The sequence below is a fragment of the Monomorium pharaonis genome, chromosome 4 (genome assembly GCF_013373865.1).
Source record: "Monomorium pharaonis isolate MP-MQ-018 chromosome 4, ASM1337386v2, whole genome shotgun sequence".
Classification (NCBI taxonomy): domain Eukaryota; kingdom Metazoa; phylum Arthropoda; class Insecta; order Hymenoptera; family Formicidae; genus Monomorium; species Monomorium pharaonis.
Genome location: NC_050470.1, coordinates 909,738 through 933,288, shown reverse-complemented (window position 1 = coordinate 933,288; position 23,551 = coordinate 909,738). Strand labels below are relative to the sequence as shown.

At 41.2% G+C, this 23,551-nt stretch overlaps 1 protein-coding gene across 1 annotated transcript; it reads left to right on the top strand.

Annotated features, from left to right (window-relative positions):
• Positions 1 to 200: 200 nt before the first annotated feature.
• On the top strand, positions 201 to 22,342 carry LOC105838417 (putative glucose-6-phosphate 1-epimerase). Its single transcript, XM_012683964.3, has 6 exons — positions 201 to 478; positions 1,010 to 1,061; positions 18,065 to 18,123; positions 18,625 to 18,962; positions 19,778 to 20,086; positions 21,201 to 22,342. Exons 1-6 carry the CDS (start codon positions 409 to 411, stop codon positions 21,207 to 21,209), a joined length of 837 nt encoding a protein of 278 aa, XP_012539418.1. The 5' UTR covers positions 201 to 408; the 3' UTR covers positions 21,210 to 22,342.
• Positions 22,343 to 23,551: the final 1,209 nt, after the last annotated feature.

Here is a 23,551-nt window from a genome sequence, read left to right as displayed (position 1 = left end):
CACGGAGGAGACCCAAAAAGCCGTGCACATTATCTACAAAGTTCGTGAATATTGACTATACATATTAGTTCAACGTACAGGTTTTGTGCACATAGAGGCGCTAGTAGACGGAAAGACCTAAAACTACGGGAATACGGGATGACTCTCGATCACTCTCGATAGGTTAATTTCTCTCTGTTACCAGCTACCAATGCTACCATTCGTCGATCCATCGTTCAAGCGTTCGACTCGGTTGACTCAGCTACCACCGAGCGTCGCAGGATATCTGGTTCTGGACCTGGACATCTCGATCCCGCGTGCAGATGGAGAGTTGCGGCGCACGCGCGGGTGGAGAGGGCAAGTTCGAGGGCGTCGGACAAAGGTTGGTCGCGTCGAGCGGCCGGCCGGCAGCGCATTCGTGACTCAAACATGGCAGCGGCTACCAGCGTTGTCGTGCTCGACAGGGGCAACAACACCACCTGCACCATCAATTTACACGGTGCGTGTCCGCGAGCAAGCGAGCGAGCGCGCGCGCGCGCGCGTCATGTGTGCGTGTGTGTGGATGCGTGCGTGCGTAGATGTGTATGAGTGCGCTGTGTGCGTATCCGCGCGCAAAATCCACGACTGAGAGTCGCGACGGGATAACTGAAAGCTCGCGGAGCTTTTCGCGGATCGCGAATTTACGCGTCCGTCGCGCTGCCGCTGCCGCGTTTTGACTTGCGATCGACGGGGCTCTGTGTACACACTTGGGCTCGTTACGTGGATGCGTGCGTGCGTTCGTTCGTGTGAGTGCGCATCTTCGCGCATCTCTCGCGGCGCGATTTAGAGAGAGAGAGAGAGAGAGAGAAAGAGAGAGAGAGAGAGAGAGAGAGAGAGAGAGAGAGAGAGAGAGAGAGAGAGAGAAAGAGACGGCAGCGGCTCTGCCGACGGCGATATGTCACGTCGTCCGGATGCTATCTCCACGTGCTTCCTCGTAGTCTCCGCGTGATCGCTCCGATCGATATTCTGATCACAATTTTCCATTTTGCAGGAGCTACCGTGGTGTCCTGGCGAGTGAATAACCAGGAACAGCTGTTCGTTAGGTAAGTACACGATACGCAAAATTTCGCAACCGCGTGCGACACTTTGACAGGCGAATCGCGAAATCGTTCCTCGAGTACCGCAATTCCAATTAGCGAGCGTACTTTTTAATTTAACTTCCGTACTTTCAACGCTCGACCAAGGACTTGCGAGTGGTTGTATTTTTTAATAATAATTGTAAATAATTAATTATGAAATTTGGGTAATTTTCTTAATATTCTGTTACGTGGATACAAAAGAAAACACTAAACTTAACGAACATTTGAATTTAGTAGCAAGTATATTAAATATGATTATAGAGTAAGAAGTATTTGCTTGCGTAAACTTTAAATATATCGAAATAAATTTAATCACGAAATGTTTAAGTATTATATGTAAAAAAAGTCTAGTATCTTGAAATTTGATATACATTTGCGTGAACATTACTGATTAGACAAGTTTCTGTAAAATGGTTCGAAAAAGCTCCAGATTTTTCGTGAATCGTGTATAGTGGGTCGTAAGAATCGTTGAAGTAAACGTTGACGCAACTTGTAAGGTTGCGCGCGAGGTTACGCATCTTAGATGAGATAGAATGCATTTAGCTTGATCGCGCATTACAACGTATACAATTACAGCATCGAAAGAACAGGAAAAATCGACAGCGTGAGGCAAGATAGAGAGTTACGAAACGATGTAAAACTTGCAAAAATTTCATAATTTTTACGATTTTTGTAATTTTATATGCCGTTACTTTTTTAATGTTTTATTAGTTGGACGGCAAAAAGATTACGCTCGATTGTCCGGGATAAATGTTAGAATTTAAAATCTAAAAATATTTAAATTAAAATTTTGACTAGTAGAAAAACGAAGGCCGAAGGATATTACATTGTCATAAATTTTCTAACAGACGTATTGAAAAAACTTAAATCGATAATGAGAAAGTTATCCGAATTCTGAATCTCAGTTCAAAAACATATGAAAAGTACGATAAAAAATGGCCAACTTGCGGTTCATATCTATCGTCGCGATCTATTGTTCGAGAGCCTGCTGCATTATGCGCTACGTTAGCTATAAAATTATTCTTCGAGATTGACACCTTCCAGATGAGAACAAAGTCTGCTCGCGTGTTCCACATGCGCACAGATTGCCCAACAAATTGCTGCCAGTCGGATGAAAAGAGAGACTTGCTGTCGAGACGCGAGAATAAAACGATTAAAGTAGCATTATCCGCGAGGGAAACGATACGAATGTGTGCGATTTCAACAGCTTGTTAACAACAGATAACAATTATGTCGCGGCAGGAGCGAGCGAATAACGAGTTGTAACTTTCGTGGATGTAGATCAATGTCAAAAATCTGTTTCGTCATACGCGAGAGATGATTCACAAAAACTTGACCGCTATACGTGACCGATTCAAGGCCCTCGGCTGCGAAATGTACCGAAACGATACGCAATTTCAATCGCCGCACAGACCGAGAGAGCAAATCGAGTCTTCTCGAGCACAAAATTTTCCACGAGTTGTTTTTAAATATCTTTTCTTTTAATTTGATTCAACAGCACGTTTACAATCCTGTTAAATATGTATTTGCATGTATTTGCGTAATTCGTTTATATCGAAATATCAATTTCGATTTAACTCGGCTTTTTCTCGAGCGCGATTTTATGATTTGTCATCGCGAATGACGATCGTTTTTTATGACTGTAACTCGCGGCGTTACAAACGACGATAGTACGTTGAGAATGCCTTCGCCAGGCACAAAACGGCATGTTTGTCCTCTCCCAGCGTTTCAGTTGCGCGAACGTAATCTCTTTGATAGGTAGTAATCTTCCTTTCGGGATTACATTGTCCACTTTGTGCATCAAATTTTTGGGGAATCCACTTATACCGAGGGAATATATCGCGCAAATCTGTTCCTATACTTTCCCAATTTTAATAATCTTCTTAGGGAGGGGATACACGTCTCTCTTTCTCTCTCGATTATCGTCGTTCTTTTGCGACAGTGCAACGCGTAGCACGAGAAGGAAGAGACAACGAGAGAGAGAGAGAGAGAGAGAGAGAGAGAGAGAGAGAGAGAGAGACGCGCGCGCGCGCGCGCACACCTGCCGAGAAAGAACCGCGTAAAAGCGCGGTGCCCGTGACGATCGCTTTAAAAGCGGCAGCCCGAGAGCAGACGATGAAAAAACTGACGGAGAGCGAAGGCAAGGGCGCTCTCTGGACCAGTACATACCTTATACACGGGGTTCAGGGCCCCTCGTCGCTTGCCAGTCATCGGTCCTTCCGACTGTAAAGCCGCTGTCGAGACTGGGTTTTGCGATAGACCCGCGGCTATCGGAACGATGACAGCGACGAAACCGATAATGAAGAATCAACATTTAAGTCCATGCATTCTGTCAATTCGTACTTTAATGAATCTTGCGTTTTCTATTTTGAAAGAAAGTACGTGGCTGTCGTATATTTTTTTTAAGAGAAAAACCTGTATAGAACGCGTTTCTTTTCGCACGTACTACTACTTGTAGTAGTAATTCGGTTTGCGTGATATAATGGCGAATCATCGTTCGACTGCTGCCGGAACCTGTGGCCATCCCGGGGGCACCGTTCAAGGAATTTTAACGGTTGCAAGTAACACACACATACACAATTATACACGTACACGTACATACGGCGCAAGACGCTCGACAAACACGCTCGTAATTTACTCCAATTTCCCTCGAAACGGCTATAAAAGTTACGTCGGTATGTCCGGTCGTGGCATGATACTGATCGCGACGTACGAGGCATATATATTTTAATGACGGATACTGCGCGTCAGTTCGGGAGACACACGGTGGTTTTAACTTCAATTAATAACGTTGAACAAATTAACGCTCAACACATTTAGCACGTTTCCTTAGTTTGAAACTATAGTAACAAAATTTGTTGCGAATTTCACATTTAACTCGAGACATTTGGTTATTTATTAATTATGATATCAAATTCCTCAGTGAGGGAGAGAGAAATGACTCTCGAGATAATTAAACGAAATTGTCGTTAAAATGTGCCTCGAGGGTATGTGAAAATTTTGTACACATAAATTACTAAATGCAATCGATGATCGAATCCTGAAATGAAATTGAGCCGGCCGTTTTGAGGCTGACCGGTTGTACCCGCGCAACATCGGTAACATGAGAGGACCACGTGCAGCATGTCGATCTCTCGGTTCTTATGATCCGACCGCGGATGTGGACGTGCCCTCGTCGAACATCTGCGTCCACGGAACGGGGCCCAAAAACGGAAATGAAGAATCGGGGACGAAGCGGCGGCGGCGGCGGCGGCGGTGCGTAAACGTTGAGGAACTACAGCTGGAATTCCATTAGTGCAATAAAATAAGGCAGACTCGTTACAATTTGTCGATACAGTCGCAGTAAAATGGAGCAGGTAATATTTCATATATTGTAAGAATCTTAAAAAATATGAAATAAAGAAACCGGACGCACCAATTTGCTTCGGTAGCATGTCTAAAGTCTGGAATGCGTAAAATTGTATTGTAAATCTTACGGAATAAAAGATTTACAAGATACGCGGTATACATACAATGGACTAAACACGGAAGGAAGGGCTCGTTTGGCGTGATTGTATTTGAAAATTGTAGGCACATTACGAGCACCACGCAACCCCTTTCGACTCCAAGACAAGCAAGGCGACCTAACTGTTCTTGAGTTCGTTTGGGAACAGACAAAGACCCATGACGGTCGGGAATGACCCCCGGGGGAGGAGAAGAAAGTGTGTGAGAGAGAGAGAGAGAGAGAGAGAGAGAGAGAGAGAGAGAGAGAGAGAGAGAGAGAGAGAGAGAGGTAGACAGGACGGAGACAAATAGCTAGAGCGAATCAAGAGAAACGACAGAGACAGGCTACGGGTGAACGAAAGGGGTGCGGGTATACAAATGCACGATTCATCTTGGCGAAGGGATGGGACGATGATTAAGGGTCCCTCGTCTATCCTCACCACGCCTAAAGACGCGCCACAATCACGTATACACATGTGCTCCGCGCACATTCTCGCGAGAAGGAGAGAGTAAGAGAAACAGGGAAAAGGAAAGGCGTCGTTAATGGCTGCCGGCAGGACTCAACCATGAAATTTCAACTCGACTTTCGGATTAGAGGTTTCGTTCGAACCGTGGAATTGGTGAAGCTCGTCGTCTTGATCGCGTGACGTTCCTCTACGTACGGTGTTACGAGAAGACAGTTCGGTTGGAGTTGTTGAGATTCGCACGTTCTCCAATGAGAAATGCGTTCAAACGCGCGATAAATGATAATCTGCATCACTAAATTTTCAAATAGAAAATCCCTGTTGGCTCAAATCCGTCGAAATTTCAGTCTTAAAGTCTCGAACCGTTGAATCAAGTATACTTGATTCTATGAAACTATAGTTTTTAATTAGAAACACGCAAGGAATTAATTCGAATTTTTCGAAAAGCGAGAGCGGGCCAGCTAGGCTCGTTCTTTCTCTACAAAGGGCAAAGAAGAATGTCAAACGGGGCACAGTGGCACATTAGAAACGTCCCGCACTCGCGTGCATTTGACACCACATACATCTTTGTCGTCCGGGATTGGTTCGTGCCGGGCATATGGCGAGAACGTCTGTTTCCAGTGGTAATGCAAAGGCACTTAGGGGATTCTTTCTTCGGACCGTGGAAACATTACGATTCCACGCGTTCCACTTTGCATACGATACAGTTTTACGTCGTGTCCTCGAAACAACAAATGTCTCTTTGCGCGAATCTATGCGTATGGGCATTTTAATCTCTCAAGTTTTAAGTAACGCGAATAAAAATCAAATCGGTACAGGCGCTTCAAAATATCGTTAATCCGATGATGAGACAAATCGTTCACCGTTTGCTAATTTATAACATTGATATATCTTCAATACTTAGAAAATAATAATAATAATAATAATAATGAAATTAACCGCGCTAATTTACGCGTCAGCGAACGCTACGAAACAAACCATATTTCCCGTGCTACTCGAAGATCTCGTCAAATAAAGCTGCGATGAAGAGAGATAGGGAGAAAGCACACAATGAACGATAGCTCGTGGAAAGTGCGGAGCGGTATAAAGGAAGAAGGAGAGAGCGATTTGAGAGAAAGAGAGCACTAATGACACCGCGCCAGCCGTCGTCTCGGCTTTTTGCCGGTATTCGAAGCGTAGATTTGCACGAGAAAATACGACGAAACGGCCGAAGAAGCGAAGCCGCGACGATAACCAATGACAAACACTCTCGAGCGCGAGTGTTGTCTCGGCAACAACGGCGCGCACTTAATTCGTGTAATGATCATCATTCGGGAGAGATTGCTGTATTAACGTTACGTTCGCCGGATGAGGAAAACTAATCGTAAAAACCTGCTTCGGTAGCGCGTTGCGGCTTTACGAGCTTGACCATTGGCCACAGTTGAGACGAGACAATCGATACCTGACGTCGCGATTATTTTCGCTTATCTCTCCCTTTAGAGTTGTTTGTGGAATTCAAATTTTGAACTTTATTTTAATCGCGATTTTTTGTGTGCGGATCTCACTGTTCCTTTTAAGGTACAAAGTGCTACAAAATAGACACGATTATGAAGGATGAATAATCTTCTCTGACTCAACATGCTTGGTAACAACGAACCAGTCACGATTTATGTTTGACATGTTTCATAATTTGACTTTAGTTACAGTTTTTATTTTCTACTTAACCTGGCTAATATTTATTTATCAAAATTACTTATACTACTTTTTATTTTTTATTTCTAAAATATTATTTCTCGATAATTTTATTCGTTTAATTGTTAGTAGTTTTATTTAAACAGTAAGACAGCTAATAATTACATTTAAATTAGTGTGCTCATTATCCTTTTGATATTTTTATTATTATTATTGAAAAATCTCTTTTATGAGCGTGTTCTACTAATATTTAATTTATCTTTTTATACAGTTTTAAAAATAGCAGATTTTATGAATGTCCAGTGTTATAAATGATGCACGGTTTATTCGCAGCATCCGTCAACGCAGAGGATGCTATTGTTGCGAGGTCGAAACTTTGACCATCCGCTTATAGCGAGCACGTTTACGAAGAAGATAACGTAGCCGCGCGCGCACGCTTATCTAACGTATAAAAACGTGCCGTTTTGACATAAAACATAGACCGATATGGCGACGCGCTTCCGGTGGAGATCCTCGTGGTGACAAACTCGCGAGACGTACCTCGCATGACTGCCATCGGCTCGATTATTTATGATTACACGACGAGAGAGAATGCATTTCCGGTATGACAAAAACGGTTTCGCAAAACCGACCTTACTTGCCGGATAAAAATGCGATTGATTAGACGCTGATAGTTGCTGCTTTCAGAGAGCTTTGACACAGGGAGATTTATGGTTTATTATGTGAACGGGTTGACAAAGCGCTGATAAGCGATAGATAATTTTTGCGATAGCTGATAATTAGAAAATTCTCATCGCTTAAAAAAGTTCTTTACACACACAAAAATGTATCAATTTTACTTTCAAGAAAAGCAATTACTCAGTTCACTTTTTTTTTCTTTCTAGTCAATCATCATTAGTACAATCATCATTAATAAAGAATATTTTCTCTTAATAATATTTTAAAAATATACCTACTTGTCACAAAATATAGAAAAAAACCATCAGCGTATACTTGAAAATAGAATTTATACTCTTTTGAAGAATATTATAAAATTGGATTGAAGGGAAGTCAAAGTAATAAATAAATCAAATTTTTATTTTAATTAAATATTCTTGATTGAGGTATTAAATTGCGATCGAATTTAGAATAAATAAATGTGATAAACTTACAATTGATTTGCGAATATATAAATTTGTGAATTATTTGAAATAGGTGATATTTATTTAATTCAAGTACATATCTTTCTGTGTACACAGAAGTTTAAGTAAATATTGCTTGTTTTAAGTAAATAACGAGTGTATTTTAAAACTATTATTGAGAAGATACATTCTTTGTAAAAATAATCGTTACTTAAAAGAAGAAAATCCCCCTCAAAAATGAGTGACACTTTTCTTAGCATGAAAATTTTCTGTGTGTGTCGCGGATGAAAACTGTTACCGTTCGATGCGGAATCGGACGAGTGAGACTCGCACCGTCGTCTCTCTGGGGCGAATTTGCGTGAATTCAGAAGCGACGCGGCCGACGCAACAGTCGAGATGCAGCACCGTGCAGCAAGAGACGTCGCTGCACCCGCGATCTTGAACCCGCGAGCAACGCGACGCTCCGCAGCGGACGCGAAATAATGCGCGCGGTCGCTCCGGAGCGGAATCCAGTTGAATGGGAATGCTGTAGAATGCCGGCAAAAACCACAGCCAGCGGGATCATTAGTCTACGGCCCAGCCTATAACCCATCGCTGCCTTTATACCGGGTGGAAAGAAGTTCGAGCGAACAAACGTGCCCGCTGTTTTTCGTTCCGTGCGCCGCGAAGACTCGTTGAAATTTCGCCCTCGGATGCGACGAGAGATGTCGAGGAAAAAAAGAAACACGTGTGGGAAAAAGTAAGAAACTAATGCTGTCGAGTATACCTTTGGCGAAAGCTAGAGGCGCGTGTTTTTTAAAGACAAACTCCGCCACTTGGTACACTATCTCTGATCTTTGATCGACCGCCCTTAATTCGTCGTTCAATCCCGATGAAGATACGTCGATTCAATTGTAAAATACATCTTGAGGGAATTCGATCTTGCTAAAGGCATAAGGGATTCCTCGCCCCTCCTTCTCACGAAGGTAATTCGAATACAAATCGTCCCGCTTCGATATCGAGTTCATCCCCTCGACAAACACACGAAAACGATTGAAAGATCGACTTCAAGCTTTTCTTTTCAATTGTTACCTCGTATCCAGCGCGAACAATTCTCCGCTTTACAAATAAGAATTTTCTTTCTACCGTTAACCTCGGGATCTGTAGACTCAGCTTTGCGAATTATTTGTTCCACAGATACCACAAACGCACGGTCAATAGAGACACTCACTGAATCATTTTATTCTACTTTCGATTTGGGTATTCACAGCGTAGATAGCTTATTTTATAATTTCTACATTTTACAGAATGTACTTCTTGTTACTTCCTAACGTTTTGATTATTCTTTGTTATTCCTGATTCCTATAGATCTTATATATCATGATGTCATAACATTGCACTTTTCTGAGACCTTGCAAAGATGTTTATAAATCGTTGATTTTATCTTAATCTTTATTGTGATATCACGCGAGCGAATAATAAGGAGTCATTTTAATATTACGAAGTACAAGATATTTTTTCCGTTTCATTCATAACTTTGCAGTTGGAAAAAATCAGGCGCATGTTCCTGTCCGTTTCTGCCGCATTCATTATGTCGTACGTTGTTATATTTAGTTTAGTTAATCATTGCTATAAATTATAAATCTAGATCACATTTATTGCAACGTAATTGCGCGAGCTGTGGGTAATGGTAATGGTGATTGTGCAGGAAATTATATTGCGTTATAAAACTGAAACTTGTACATATCTAATGAATAATGATCAGCGATTCAAGGTCTTCGGCTCGCAAGGTCTTCATCGCTCTCCTGCGGACTCGTGCAAGTGCAGCGGCGGAAAAACCCTTTCCTTTTTCGCGAGCTGAACGGCCGCGACGCGCGCCGATCTTTTTAACGGGCATTCGCCGCGAATGACACAGTTGCGCCTAATGCGAGGAGAGCGAGGGCTTTTTTATGCTAATTGCAAGTTGTCCCGAGCGAATGCGAACGGAACCGGAGCGCGCGCAAACCAGCGAACTCGACGGCGAAAAAGCTCCGCGCGAGTAAACGCGGGCAAGAACTCGCTCAAGGCGGAACGCGCGGCTTAAGCCGTAAAATAATTGCGTGTTTTGCAGGATGCCAGGTGAAGTACTATGCTCAAATCTTCCTCGCGAACGTGGAATTCATTCGACGTTACATTTACGCTTGTGAAGCTCACGAGACTCGCTCGCGTTTATCACTAAATAAATGTGGACGTCGCGGACTTTCGGGCTTTTATTTACATTATGTTCATAAAACATGAAATTCGCTATGATGGTGCACAAGGATTTTATCTTTTATCAGCTTAAGTCACGTAATAATACGTTTTTTGTATTGTTTGTGCTAGCCGTAATATTGAGATCTTTCGGAATTTCGTCACATTCGTCCATTTTATTACTACTAGTCGAAACAATTTAAAGATTTGAAAGATCGAAAACTGTCGCTCAATTTTCTTTACGTAAAAACCATCCAATTAACAGTCATTGAGCGAAATTCAGATGTCCGGTCGTCGTCGGCCGTGCGATGAGATTTAAAATCTCGTTTGCAGCGGCAACGATGGTGACGGCATCACCACCAAAGAATTCGCTCAACCACGGCCCACTCGTTCACTTACGCTGACTTATGCACCGGCGGATTATTGCAAGGAACCGCCAAATCAGCTTGTTATCGCGGCTCGGCAATAAACGCGACAATAACCCTCGCTATCTATCATTAAATTAAACTTTGGATAACGTCACTACCGTCACGTAGAAACTATTGTATTTCGTATCGATGGGTTGGAAATTATCTTTCGGCTTTGCTCTTTATTCTGTATCTTATATTGATAAATATAAATAAAAATTTTTTTAAAATACATATCCAATAGGAAATAAAAATGTTCTGTAGCAATTTTTTCGTACTTTGTTTTCGAGATATTTCGAATTTATGGAAAACCTATCCATTTTCTCTATATCTCGAAAACACACCCCTGAATTTAATATCATTTTGTGGTTTTTCCAGTTTTTTGGTCCAATATACCATAACAATCAATAAAATTGCTTGAAGGAATTAGTTGCTAATTATGCCCGATTTTGAGCTTCAGTAGCCTAAATAGAGAATGAAATATTGATATAGTACATCTATCGAACATTTATGTACATATAAACGCGAGCAGATCTTGCTTTATATCCCATCGAGATTTTCTCCAACTCGCTATATCTAACAGTCGAAGTAGCTATTTATGACATCCACCTCGGATTTACGATCACGAACACCAGACCAGAGATATTATGACGGCATTCGGATTTTGCAGATCTCATTTTCATTCCTCGCTTTCATTCCTCCTAGCTTAGTATTCTCCATTCCAGAGAATGAAAAGTCAATAAAAAAAAAGGCAATCGGTTTAATTCTATATATCAGTAACAAGCGGTACTAAGAAGTGCATTTAAACGATGCGTTTGTGCTCGCGTATCAAAGGGTTAAAGATAGTCTCTCGGGGAAGCTAGCCGAGGCGATCGAGAAGACGAATTTGTTTCATATAATTTGGACCTGCGAATCGTACGAACTCGCGGCGAGCTGGTGGTCGATGATTTTACGTGCGCAGGGCGCGACGGAAAATTACGCGACGGCTTTTTTGCCGGGCATATTTCCTCGTTTATCAGCGTCCGTTAGGTAGGTTTCCATGACCGCTCCGGGTAGAAGCAACTTCGCCCCCGACAAGAGCAGCAACGCCGTGGCCGTGCGTCGCGAACGCGTCCGACCTAGTATAAATAGGTTTGCTTCTTGCCGGCCTTAGTTAAACAAAGTTTCACGGTGGTGGTAGACGGGCACGGTGCGACGCGATGCGGGGGGTTAGTTGCGGGTAGAGAGGAGTCCGTGAACCCTGCGGAACCTCGCCCTGCTGCTGGTAGCTGCTGCCGCTGCCGCCGCCGCCGCCGCCGCCGCCGCCACTGAGTTGCTCCTACCGGCTGCCTCTGCTGTTGCCGGTGGTACTGCTGCTCCTGCCGGGATCCGGGGAAAACGCAAAAACCACTGGCTTCAGCGGAGCTCGAAGCGGATAACTTCGACACGTACCGGGTGTCCTCGCTCGAGTTTGGTGCATAGCTAAATAGAGCGTGGAAGGCGGGGAGGTTGAAAACGCGCGCGAGATTAATTTCCGGATTACGTCTGCAGGGAGGGTGACGTAATTCGGAAGATAAAGAAAAGTCTCGGGATATCGGCGTCCCCGGTGTCGCGAACGAGCGAGAAGATATCGTCCGTAATATATCGTCCGACGGAAAAAAACGGATGCGGCTCGGGGTTTATTTACGACGCGGGTCACGGCTTCAATTTCATCTGCTTACTTCGAAGAGGAGGTCCCTTTACCGCCTTCCCCTCCCTCGCGCTGTTGAAGAACGCAGTTTCAAGTTCTCTACATCATCGATAATCATCATCGACCGTGGTGTCGGGAAACCGTAGATGCTCGTTGCCCCAGATAATGAGAAGATAGGTATGCCGAGATTATACACTCTCTTTTGATTCCTCCTTTTTTTCTTCCTCGCGCCAAGAATACGTTCATCATTACGTTCATAGAAACAGCCCGGGCACTCTCGCGTTCGTCAGCTCGGACTCGAACTCGAACTTGGGCTCATTGTCAGCCACGCACTTTCACTTCCGCCAGCATTCGGCATTTTGGTTTTACACTCGGGTGATTTTGTTTGCGCTCGCGTTTGACGCGCAATATCCAAACGCTCCTGTCGGGATGTTCGAGAACGAGATTGTACGATTGGCTCTTAAGTAATGTGCAGCGAGCGGATAAAACAAACGATTTTTCGACTGGACATTCGTCAGGCGTAAACACTTCTTAGGAATTCAAAATAAGGGGATGACTTACAGAAAACTTGAAATAATATCGATAGATTTTGTTTCTACACTACTTCGCGAAATATCTGATCAAACTTTCGATTGCGTACTCTTTAAATATTCATATCGATCTTATATCAGTGAGTGAAACGAGTCGAAATAATTTGCCGGGCTACACTGCGTTTTTCGTGCATTGCACGACCCCGCGCAGCGGTACGATCAGAATTATCCCGGGAGTGGTCCCAGCCGAAAGGGACCGAGTTTTTCGCGATAATTCTCGGCCGCGGCCCTGAGACGAATTCTCATCAGAATTTCACTGACCGATCGTAAATCGCGACCGTAACAGATGGCCGTCGTTCCTCTCCAGCACTTAATGCACTTATAATGCGTGGCATCCGCTTCTCGCATTTTACCGCGTCTTTGCTACGGACTGCAAGACCGGGACGAGGTGCCCTCCTCTCGTCGAGGGAGTCTGGTTATTCGCGAGGTGAAGTGCCACCAACTACCCGCAAAACTCGTCAAGAACTTTCAACTGTTAACGATGGGTACATTAATTCGGAATTAGTTCGAGCCGATTCCTCGAAGTCCTACGAAGACGTTGCGCCGCGGAAGAAACCGGATATTTTAGAGGAGTTAATTGGCACTTGATAATAATTCAGAGAAATCCATCTTCGCTCTCTTCCGTAATCACTTTCTTACGCCAACGTGGAAGCCGTCTGCATAATTACGATATTTTTCGAATAATTAAATTTACGCGATCCGCGCGCATAATTGCAGGAAAGACAATAGTAAGACTTTGCATCTGTTTTCAATAAAGACGCATCTATGCGCGATTATGAGTAATTTTATTGAGATTGCACAGGTCACGCGGTTGCGCAATGTTGTAGATGCACGTGACGACGACGACGACGACGACGACGTCGACAGCGACGGAAGCGACAACGACGATCATACAATTCCGGCGAATTCGTTCCAGTTCTCTGGAGAGAAAGAGAGATGCTGCGGTTCTCTCCCGGATAAAGCAGCTCCGTCGCAAGAAGCGCCGCACCGCCGCGCGCCGCCGTGTAATTGTCCTCGGCGCTGCAAAAGCGCGCAGTCACACCTTATTTATAATCCTGTCGATTCATGACGCCTGATGTATCGTTCTCTCGTGCCGTTAATTAGTTTTCGCGTGTGCAAACGCAGGCATATCATCGTTTGTTTCGCGCGGAGAAGAATTCCAAGGATTTTATCTTATCTAAGATCTATCTGAATGAAATCGGTCACAATTTTTGTGAAACAGTCGACGATGCCGGCGAGAAGATAATCAAAACTCTACTGATACTCGCAAACGGACGCGCTCGTCGCTCGTTTCCTCGATAAATCGATCGGTATTGTAAATTCCGTTTTTATTATAATTTTATGCACGTCGTCCGCGACACGTGCGGATTCCGTTATTTGTTGCGCAAACTTAAATACCGTGTGGTGAAATCGTAAACGAATTTCGATCGGAACCCGGCGGCGTGTAAATCAAAATGTGCAGCTAGCTCGTTACGGCAAATTCTGACGGAGAATAGATTGCGCTCATATTCTCCACGTATACGCGATATTTCTGGGAGCTTCTCGGGGAGTTCCAATACGGGACATTCGTACAAAGTGCGGGGAAATTTTTCACGAGTCCGCTTAATTCTTTCTCTCCTCTTTTTTTTCTCTTTCAACGCGTATCGATGATTCGCTGTCGGCTGTTTAGCATCTCCGACTTGCTAACGACTCATTAAAGCCGAAGGGTAATTTTTCACTTGCCCGCTCATTAATATTCCTCCAGCAGTGCTGCGAACTCTCCGTTCGCATTCGTGTGCGCGAGAAACGCCCGGAATCGTCATCGAATCCTCGCCGCGCTCTCCTTATGGTTAGAGATAATGAGCGCGCGAGATATAATAATGTGAAAAGATCTTTTGGGATTCGCGTTCCGGCATATCGAGGACACTCTCGACGTCGCGCGTCATGGAGCGTAATTTCGTGTGGCTGCTATAGTCGGCAAGAAGAAGTCGATTGAAAATTGTTGCGTCTGTAAAAAGTAACATATAACGTACGTGCCGCGAGAGTTAATTTGCTCTTTACTTATATCCTCGCGTCATTAGCGGTATCATGGAAGCGTGTACCGCGATAGCTCTGTTGCGAAAACCTAGGTGCGGAAGCCGCGGGCGTTCGCTGTTGTTGCGAAAAATGATCGCGTTACGTTGATGCGATTATTGGATCTCGGAGAGATAAAGAGAGACGAGGATTCTCTCCCGGTACCGTCGGCGTCGTCGATTAACCGGCTTTCAATCGCTGATTACAGCTGAGGCGTAGGGGCTGCGATCTCTGTGCTTACTCCTCTTTCCTTTCTCCCTCCCGTTGAACGGGTGGGGGAGGGAAGGGGAGAAAAAAGTAACTTGTACAAATCGACTTTCCGCGCGCACCGCCAATTACCGAGCACCCTGTATACTCGCGCGGCGCGACGATATCCCGCGAATGCCGGGCGTAACCGCGTCGAGAATTGGGTGCCGGGCGTAGCGAGCGGCAACGGGAGATACCAGCAGCTAGAAACGACCAGGAGGAGAGAGAGAGGTTGGAAACTGTGATGCCCGCAAAAAGCATGGCAGACAGCGCCGATCGTTTTTGCTCGGCGTCAGCCGCGTTCCTACCGCCGCGTCGTCGTACTTCGTGGTGGTACATCGTTCTACCCTCTCGCTCCCTCTCATCCCTTGGTCCTCCCACTCTCACATTCATCCTCCCTTCTTGCCTCCCTTATACCCTCTCGTCTCCCCCCCCCTCTCTCTCTCTCTCCAGGCACAAGTTCTCTCTCGCTCTCTCGCCTTCTCTGCGTCTTTCTCTTTTCGCTGTGACATTCGGGTTGTCGCGATCCATCTATCTGTCCATCTCACCATCTCTGTTCCCGTGTTCCGTTCGCCTCGGGATCGTGCAAACGGATGGGATTACCTTTTCCGTCTTCCTCGCGGTTTACGCATCCCAGGAAAATGGATTACATCGTATCATTGCGAGAGAATACGAATAGCGATGAACCCGCGTGCTTCTGGAATCGAGATTTCGTCATTAACTTCATCATCGGCTGTCAGGGTTGACTGGCGCGCGAAGGGCGGTATCGAAATCGCTTTCGATCCACACGAGCGAGATTCGTTTCCATTTGACGGCTCTAATTGTCTTGATCAGCTATCGCAAGCCAGACGGCAATTCGGTATATCGGAATTTTTCAGTTCGCATGATACGAATATGAAATTTTTATCTATCCTCCCTTACGCGAATCTCTTGGATACGCACGAATTTTCGTCAAGCATTTTAATCGATCGAATCGAAAATTACACGGCTGAAGAAGCATTGTCTAAGTATATACGTTTCGATACGTTTCGATTTCGCGCGTTCTCCTCGCAGCCTTCGATCCCGAGTGTATCCTCAAGTTCCTTCTTAGGAACATCTCCGCGGCCCCTGACAGGCTTGACTAATGGTCATCCTGCATCCGCCCTCCGGCTTTATAGTTCTCTGTCTTCGCAGCATCGGGGATATCAACCGCTTTCGAGAGCGTTCTAGTCCGCTAACGAAAGAGATCAATGAGTTTTCTAACTTGCCCGAAATGATCTCAGCGATTCTCTCGGCGAATCGTACAAATCGTTTCGGCCGCACCAAGATTTCTTTTTCTGAGAAAACTTTGCAAATCTACTTGAATTTACTTTTTAAGGGAAACTCAAATATTTTACTTCGACGAATCTTAAAATTTTAATGCGCCTTGAAACAGATACCAGTGATAGAATGTCTCAAGGCTATATCTTTTACGTCTAAATAGTTTTAAATTGACAGAACACTTAAAAAAATCTTACTATTGAAAATGTTCCTTGAACTGTGCAAAAAATGCGTCTATTACTAAATAAAAGGATTTGAGGATAAAAGGATTTTTCTCTAATTGTTGTAACCAACCAGCATACAGTGAAACGAAATTCTCAAAGATTCTTTTTCGGTTCTACAAATTAAATACTTAGGCATGGTTTTACACAATACGATATCATAATTATTCAGCTGCGAAATAATCGTTACAAATAAAAATGTTGGCGGAACGTGTGACGAGGAGTAAAAGGATCGACCTTTTTTCTTTTTTTACAAGGGCAATAAAAGTACTTTTATCGACTTTCGAGGATTCACTCTCATATTCAATTTAAACACTACAGCTAGTTGTAAAACTGTTTTCTTTATAAATTACTCTAGGGAAAAATTTCAACTTACGGCCATGTAACTGGACATTGTTTAGCGAGCTGATTGTCATATATTTTTTCCTCTCCAAAAACTGAAGGCTACAAGAGTGACAAAAGTACTGTGTTGATGTATACGTATTAGTCGTTGATACATTTCTAAGTCAGCCATGAACTTGTATTAATAAAAACATTTTGTTGACTTGGAGAATTTTCAGGCGAAATGTTGCAAGATAAGTCGAAACAAAGTATTAATTGCTATTTGTCATCAAGTTTTATGAAACAGCCTTGCAGTATTTTATATTATTTATACATCAACGCAAATTCTTTTCTTCAACGGGATATGCGATCGTAAAATTCTGTGCACGGTCCTCGTAAATTAGTTAAACGAGAAGCCTCGATGGAACTTTCGTCTAAACCGCGCTTGCAAGAATGTAAAAAGCGCAAAAAGAACAAACGTGAATTATTTAATCAAAACCTAGCTTCTTTATTTATCGCTATTTACCATTTTTAATGTCTCTGAAAATTTAAAATTATTAAAATTATTAAAGTCTTATAACTTTTAATAATTTAAAATTTCAATAAAAGTTAAGTAAGCATTAAACTAGACTTTTTTTTATTAAATGCTTTGTTGTTATATTTCTACTGTTTCTCGATACAAATCGTTAGCTCGTGCAACAAATATTTACACTTAGACATCACCTATGCACGCCTACAGACAGTTTCATTAATCTGACATTTGATACGTGCGCAATTTACAATAACAACGTGATAGTTGCGAATAACAGAAGAAGAGATATTTGTCCGTATATTTTTCGATGTTATCGACAGTATCACAGATTCTTTCTTTTTTTATTTTGTTATGGAAAAGGAATAATAATAATAATACGTACGCGCTTTTCAACGCATCTGGGTGTAAAAATAAAATGCGTGAACAAATAAATTCTCGTATCGTTTTTAAAATAATATATTCTCTTTAATTTTCCAGAATATTTGTCTCGTTCAATAATGATAAATATTGAGATAGGAAGTACAACATTAGTAAATTATAATTAAAATATTTAGATGAGCGTAATATAATTAATTTATAAACGATCTCTCTTTTCTCATACGTATCATCAATTTTCTCTTTCTCTCTCTCTCTCTCTCTCTCTCTCTATTTTTCTCCAATGATTGGATCTTCGTGTGTTTCAGTAAACAAGCTGTGTTCGACGGAAAGAAAGCGATTAGGGGCGGTATACCGTTCGTCTTTCGTAAGTATAACAGATGAAGCGATATAACATATTTACGACTACATAGAAAAAAAATAATTAAAAGCAAAGTTTAATGCTAAATAATCGCTAGGATTCAGAATATATTTTGAATGAATTTCATGCTTACGGTGAATGCTTATGGTAAATTAGCGGATATAAACTCGTAAAATGCTTAAAATAAATAATATTTAATTTTTGTATATACAATGTGCATATTTTTTACGTAGATGTTTATTTTAAGTAAATATTGTTTCAACATTGTTTAAATGATGAGTGCATTTAAAATTACTATTACAAAATCTTTGTAAAGATAACGATTATATGAAGAAAACAAAAATTAAACGATCGCTTTTCTCAGCGCGAGAAATCTCGATATTTTTCTATGCGTAAAAAGAACCAGAGTCCGAGGGCCGTGGAAATTTAACTGAAACTAATTTAAAAACATGTGAAAAACAGTATTGATATTTACACGGTACCGATACGATGTGCGTATCCTCACAGCACAATTCGGATCATGGACGTTCGGACCACCCCACGGCTTCGCCAGGATCGTTCGCTGGAACGTGGAGAAGTCGCCGGAGCGATTGCCCAGCGGGGACATCGAGGCGATATTCTCGATAATGGATAGCGAATTCACGCGATCGCTGTGGAACTCACAGTTCAGGGTAACGTACAGGCTAATACTGCGCGAGAAGGAGCTGCATTTCAATATCGGTGTCTACAATCCTAGCAGAGACGACACTTTCACTTTTAATCTGCTCCTACACACGTATTTCAAAGTACCTGATGTCAGGAGATGCCAAATCACGGGATTGCAGGGGTGCACATTCGTCGATAAGGTAAGAATGATCTTCTTCTTCCTTCTCGTATAATAGATCTGTTAAAAGTCTGTTTTTTCTCTCTTACGTATGTATCTGTGATGCGCATGTAAGATTGTTTAATAGTTGAACGCCGGGTTTCGAATTGCTAAGATAAAGAAATCTACATAGGCATAGAATACTCTTGATGGCCTATTATTCTATCAAAGAGGAAAACGAGCATACAACAACGAACACAACCCGAGATCTTACGTTATCCACACTGAGAAAAAAAGTTGTTGATTGACTAAAATTTTGCGACTTGATTAAATTTTTTCAATTCAACTATTTGTGTATTTCAGTCAAATATATAAATACTTAAATTGAAGTTCAAGTATTTTTATATATTTAAAATTATTAAGTTAATTACATAAATACTTGAACTGAAGAAATTTAATCTAGTTGAAAAATTTAGTCAAATTGACAACATTTTTTTCTCAGTGCACTATATCACGCTCGTTTCAAACGAAAGTTTGTTTCCGCTGATTTATACAGTCGACAATTAAATTGTAAATCAATCGAAAGATTTCACTGGATAATTCTTGAGCTGCAAAGGAAGAGAATCGCTTATATTTTCAATTAACTCAATTATAATTAGCTAGTTATTAATAACTCGACGTTGCCGGTTGTACGGTCGACTTTGCGTAAGAAGATATATCATTATATTTAAAGACGAGTCGTTAAAGAGTCGGCCTCGAGCGGTGTGTACGGTGGTCTGTTAAGTCCAAAGCACATGTCGAAGCGATTACCGCAACCGCACGCAATCCTGTCTCACACTGTTTCATTCACGTGCCTAGACTAGGGACAACCAAATCTTCCAAGAAGGCCGCGACGTCGTCACGGTGTGCGAATGGACCGACCGGATCTACCACAACACCCAGCCGGAACACATCATCACGAATGTCGTTTCCGGTAGGAAGATGCGCGTGCAGAAGTACAACTTTCCCGACACAGTCATCTGGAATCCTTGGCAGGAGAAGGCGCGCGACATCCCGGACTTCGGTGACGACGAATTTCCCAATATGATATGCGTCGAGAGCGGTAACGTCAGTACTCCGGTTGTACTATTACCAGGGACGGCCTTTGAGGCGAGCCAGATATTACAGGTACGCGCGTACCTCCCTCCCTCCCTCCCTCCTCTCCCCCTCCCGCTGTTCTGTTCGTCGATCGTTAACACGAAATCACGTTCGCTGGCGCAAATTAACGGTAACCGTAGACGTATCATCGTAGTATCGGTTGTAATATGAATCAAGTCTACATATACATGTGCATAGATCGAAAATTCCAACTATTATTAATACCGCGGCGCTGAATCTCAGTCTTCGTAACGTATCGAATGTGCGAAATTGTATATCTATATTACATTGATAATTTGATATTCTGTAACATTCTTGCATTGATATTCTAGTATTTGTAATAATTCAATAATTTAATCTACGAGTGCATTTTATCGATTGTCCGAACGTCAGACGCGCTCGTAATTAATTGTGTGAAATCAGACTCCCACCGTAATCGAGTTGTCATACTCTTGTTTGAAATCTTACGCTATTACCCCGTAATTACGATCGTTCGTGAAATCACTCGTTACGCCGTATTCTATACCTACGGAGTACCTACGAGAATAGAGAATGACCGAATAATTGAGCTCAAACCTTTTTTTGTGCTTCATTCCTGTGGACCATCATTCATTTGCGAACTAAAGGCTTCTCACTTTTTATGATTTCAATTAGCGAGGCAAATATTAAAACTTTTTACCGCGGAACAAGCAAACGTGTGCTTATAAAATTTATTAAATTACTTGTTAAAATTATTATTACTATTGTTAATTAAATGCTCCATACTGCACAATTTTTTACTACTAAACTTCATGTTTGGAGGCAAATAAAAAAAATACAAGTTTTTTTTTAAACGCTTTATAGCGTTTCTAATGACGTAACGCTATATTAATTCTGCAGTAAAGTATAAATAGCGGGATACGAGTTGCAAATGTCAAAATATTTATTCATCACTGTGATAAAAGTTTTTGCAAATTATAATTTTCCTCGTGTTTGCGTACGTACACGTTTATTCGAAATCATTGAAAAGTGTAACTCGAGATACGACCAGAAATCGAATCATTGAAAAACGAGAAATCTAGTCGAGCGCACTTGTGTTGTGCTGTCGAATTTAATGTTACACCCACGTTCGAAAAACAGTGTATTCATGAATTGTGTTTTCCAGGTGATGTGAGTAGAGAGTGGACCGACGTCGCATGTCAATGCCGCAGGCGGTACCAATTCACTGCTGCCGACGTCCTCAGCATCGTCTGCGGTCTGGCCAACAGGTACAGGGTGGCCGCTTTACATGCCGCCCCCGCCACCGCCTCCGCCGCCTCCACCTCCACCTCCGCCACCTCCACCGTCACATCCGTCGCATCTGCACTCGCATTGCGTTGCCCAGACTTGCACGATATGTTCTCTGAATCTTTAGGAATATTCAGACATGAGATGATGTCTGTAAACTGTGCAAGCTTCCAGAATCTCTTCGCTTTCCGCTTCTCCAATCAACTACAGTTTTTACGAAAGACTCACACAACACCTTATGATGGAGAATGTTTTTTTTTCATTGAATCTCTCCAAAAAGCAGTGATAACTAGTAAAAATAATAGTAAGTAAATAGTTAATTTCATAGAAAAATTTATCTTCATTCCGCTTGTTTTTATCCCTACGCTTCGTCCGTACTTTACGATAGGAACACACAAGAAACTAAGATAACGGCCAATCGAATACGCAAATATGAGGGATCGATCGATTTGTCTCTCTTTGTTTTCCGCCGTCCAAGTAAAACAATTCGATACATAGGACTTATAAAAGAGTCAATTACATTGTTCGAAGACAAGATTATTATGTCTTTTGCAATATTTATTTTCCCTTTATTAAAAATTTGCAAAAAATTGCAGGAAAGTACTTGCATAAGTGGAAGAGATTAAGATCCCTTTGTTAAATATTTTAAAGAACATACAAAATACGAACGAATTAAAATTTAACACGATCCGTCACAAACATGTATACATTCCATATACATATAAATGGAAAGCGAAAGAAATACATGTCCCATTTCGTACTCTTGACTCGTCATGTTTAGATATTAGTACACGGTATATTGTTTATAGATATAGATTGACATTAGGTAAGGAATTTTGTTAAATTACGCGCGACAAAACTTTCCCTACAGAGTTTCTAAGTATTATTATGTAATTAATTGTTTGGTAAACGATGATTCGATCTAGTTTTTTTGTTGATGTACATTTAAAATTAGTAAATAACAAAATGCATTTGAGAGACGTATCTTATGTTACATGAATTATAATAAAAACATTCTCAAAAAACTTGATATTATATATATATATACACACACACGTTTTAAAAATATTTAAAGGCACTATACTTAATTTTTTCTCAAAGACAAAGTCTAGCTTAAACACATCTTGCTTAAATTCATTACATGTACAAACTGTTAGAAAATTTTGAATGTTCAATTTTTTTAATGTAATCTTTTAAATCTTATGCTAAATTTTATGCTTTTATGCAAATTTTAATAGAAATTTTAGAATGCCCATATATATATATATATATATATATATATATATATATATACACATATATAAAATTAAGAATTTAATGTGAGAGTTGAACACCTTTTGATCTTATTGCGTATTAAACGGAAAATAATTCTGAAGTACAAAACATTTATTATAATTTAATTAAATAATTAATTATAATGTACGATAAAGGGATGCCACGGAATATAATCAGATTAGAGTTTTCAAATTTATTTTTTAAAAAAGTTTTTTTCTCGCACTTTTATATTTTAACGTAAAAGAGAATTGGTTTTATATAATTTTATATAACTTTTTCAAACATTACAAATATAAATAATGTGTGCGTGAGTTTCTTCAACTTATAATTTACCTAAAAACAATACAAATGTGGTGCTATTGTTACAAATATAGTGTTCTAATGATAAGTCGCAATATATCCAGCGCACACATACACACACATACAATCACATACGTTTATAAATTAGATAATGTCATTCGGCATTTTTCCGTAATGTAGCAATTTTAAACGTAATTTTCCTTCAGAATTTTCGAAATTATTGTCTGAAAATATTGCATACCGATTACATTTGTTTACATGCAAGAAAGAACATTGCATCATCGAAATAGGCATATAAGATAATATTTACTATAATGTTATGATATTACTATAAATATTTCATGTGTATACGGAGAACTTTGTAAAGACATTGACCATTTAACAGGACGATAAAATAGAAGCATCATTTTGTGCTGTCCATTTTAGATAATTGTATTATTACTAAGGTATTACGAAAACTTGAAACATTAACTAAAGTTCAATCGAAATTCAATTTAAAGATAGCGAGTTTAATGAGTTAATTAGATTTTATATCGAAGGCAATTGAATTTTTAATAAAAAGCATCGACTGTTTTTTTAATTCAATTGTGAATTCGACCGAGATAAATTAATACGCAAGACCATATATTTTAATATAAATTTTTTACTTGCGAA

Coding starts and splice junctions, on each gene's coding strand:
- LOC105838417 (XM_012683964.3), top strand. CDS start 409: ATGGCAGCGGCTACCAGCGTTGTCGTGCTCGACAGGGGCAACAACACC. Junction 479..1,009: donor CTGCACCATCAATTTACACG/GTGCGTGTCCGC, acceptor TCCATTTTGCAG/GAGCTACCGTGGTGTCCTGG. Junction 18,124..18,624: donor CGGTATACCGTTCGTCTTTC/GTAAGTATAACA, acceptor GTATCCTCACAG/CACAATTCGGATCATGGACG.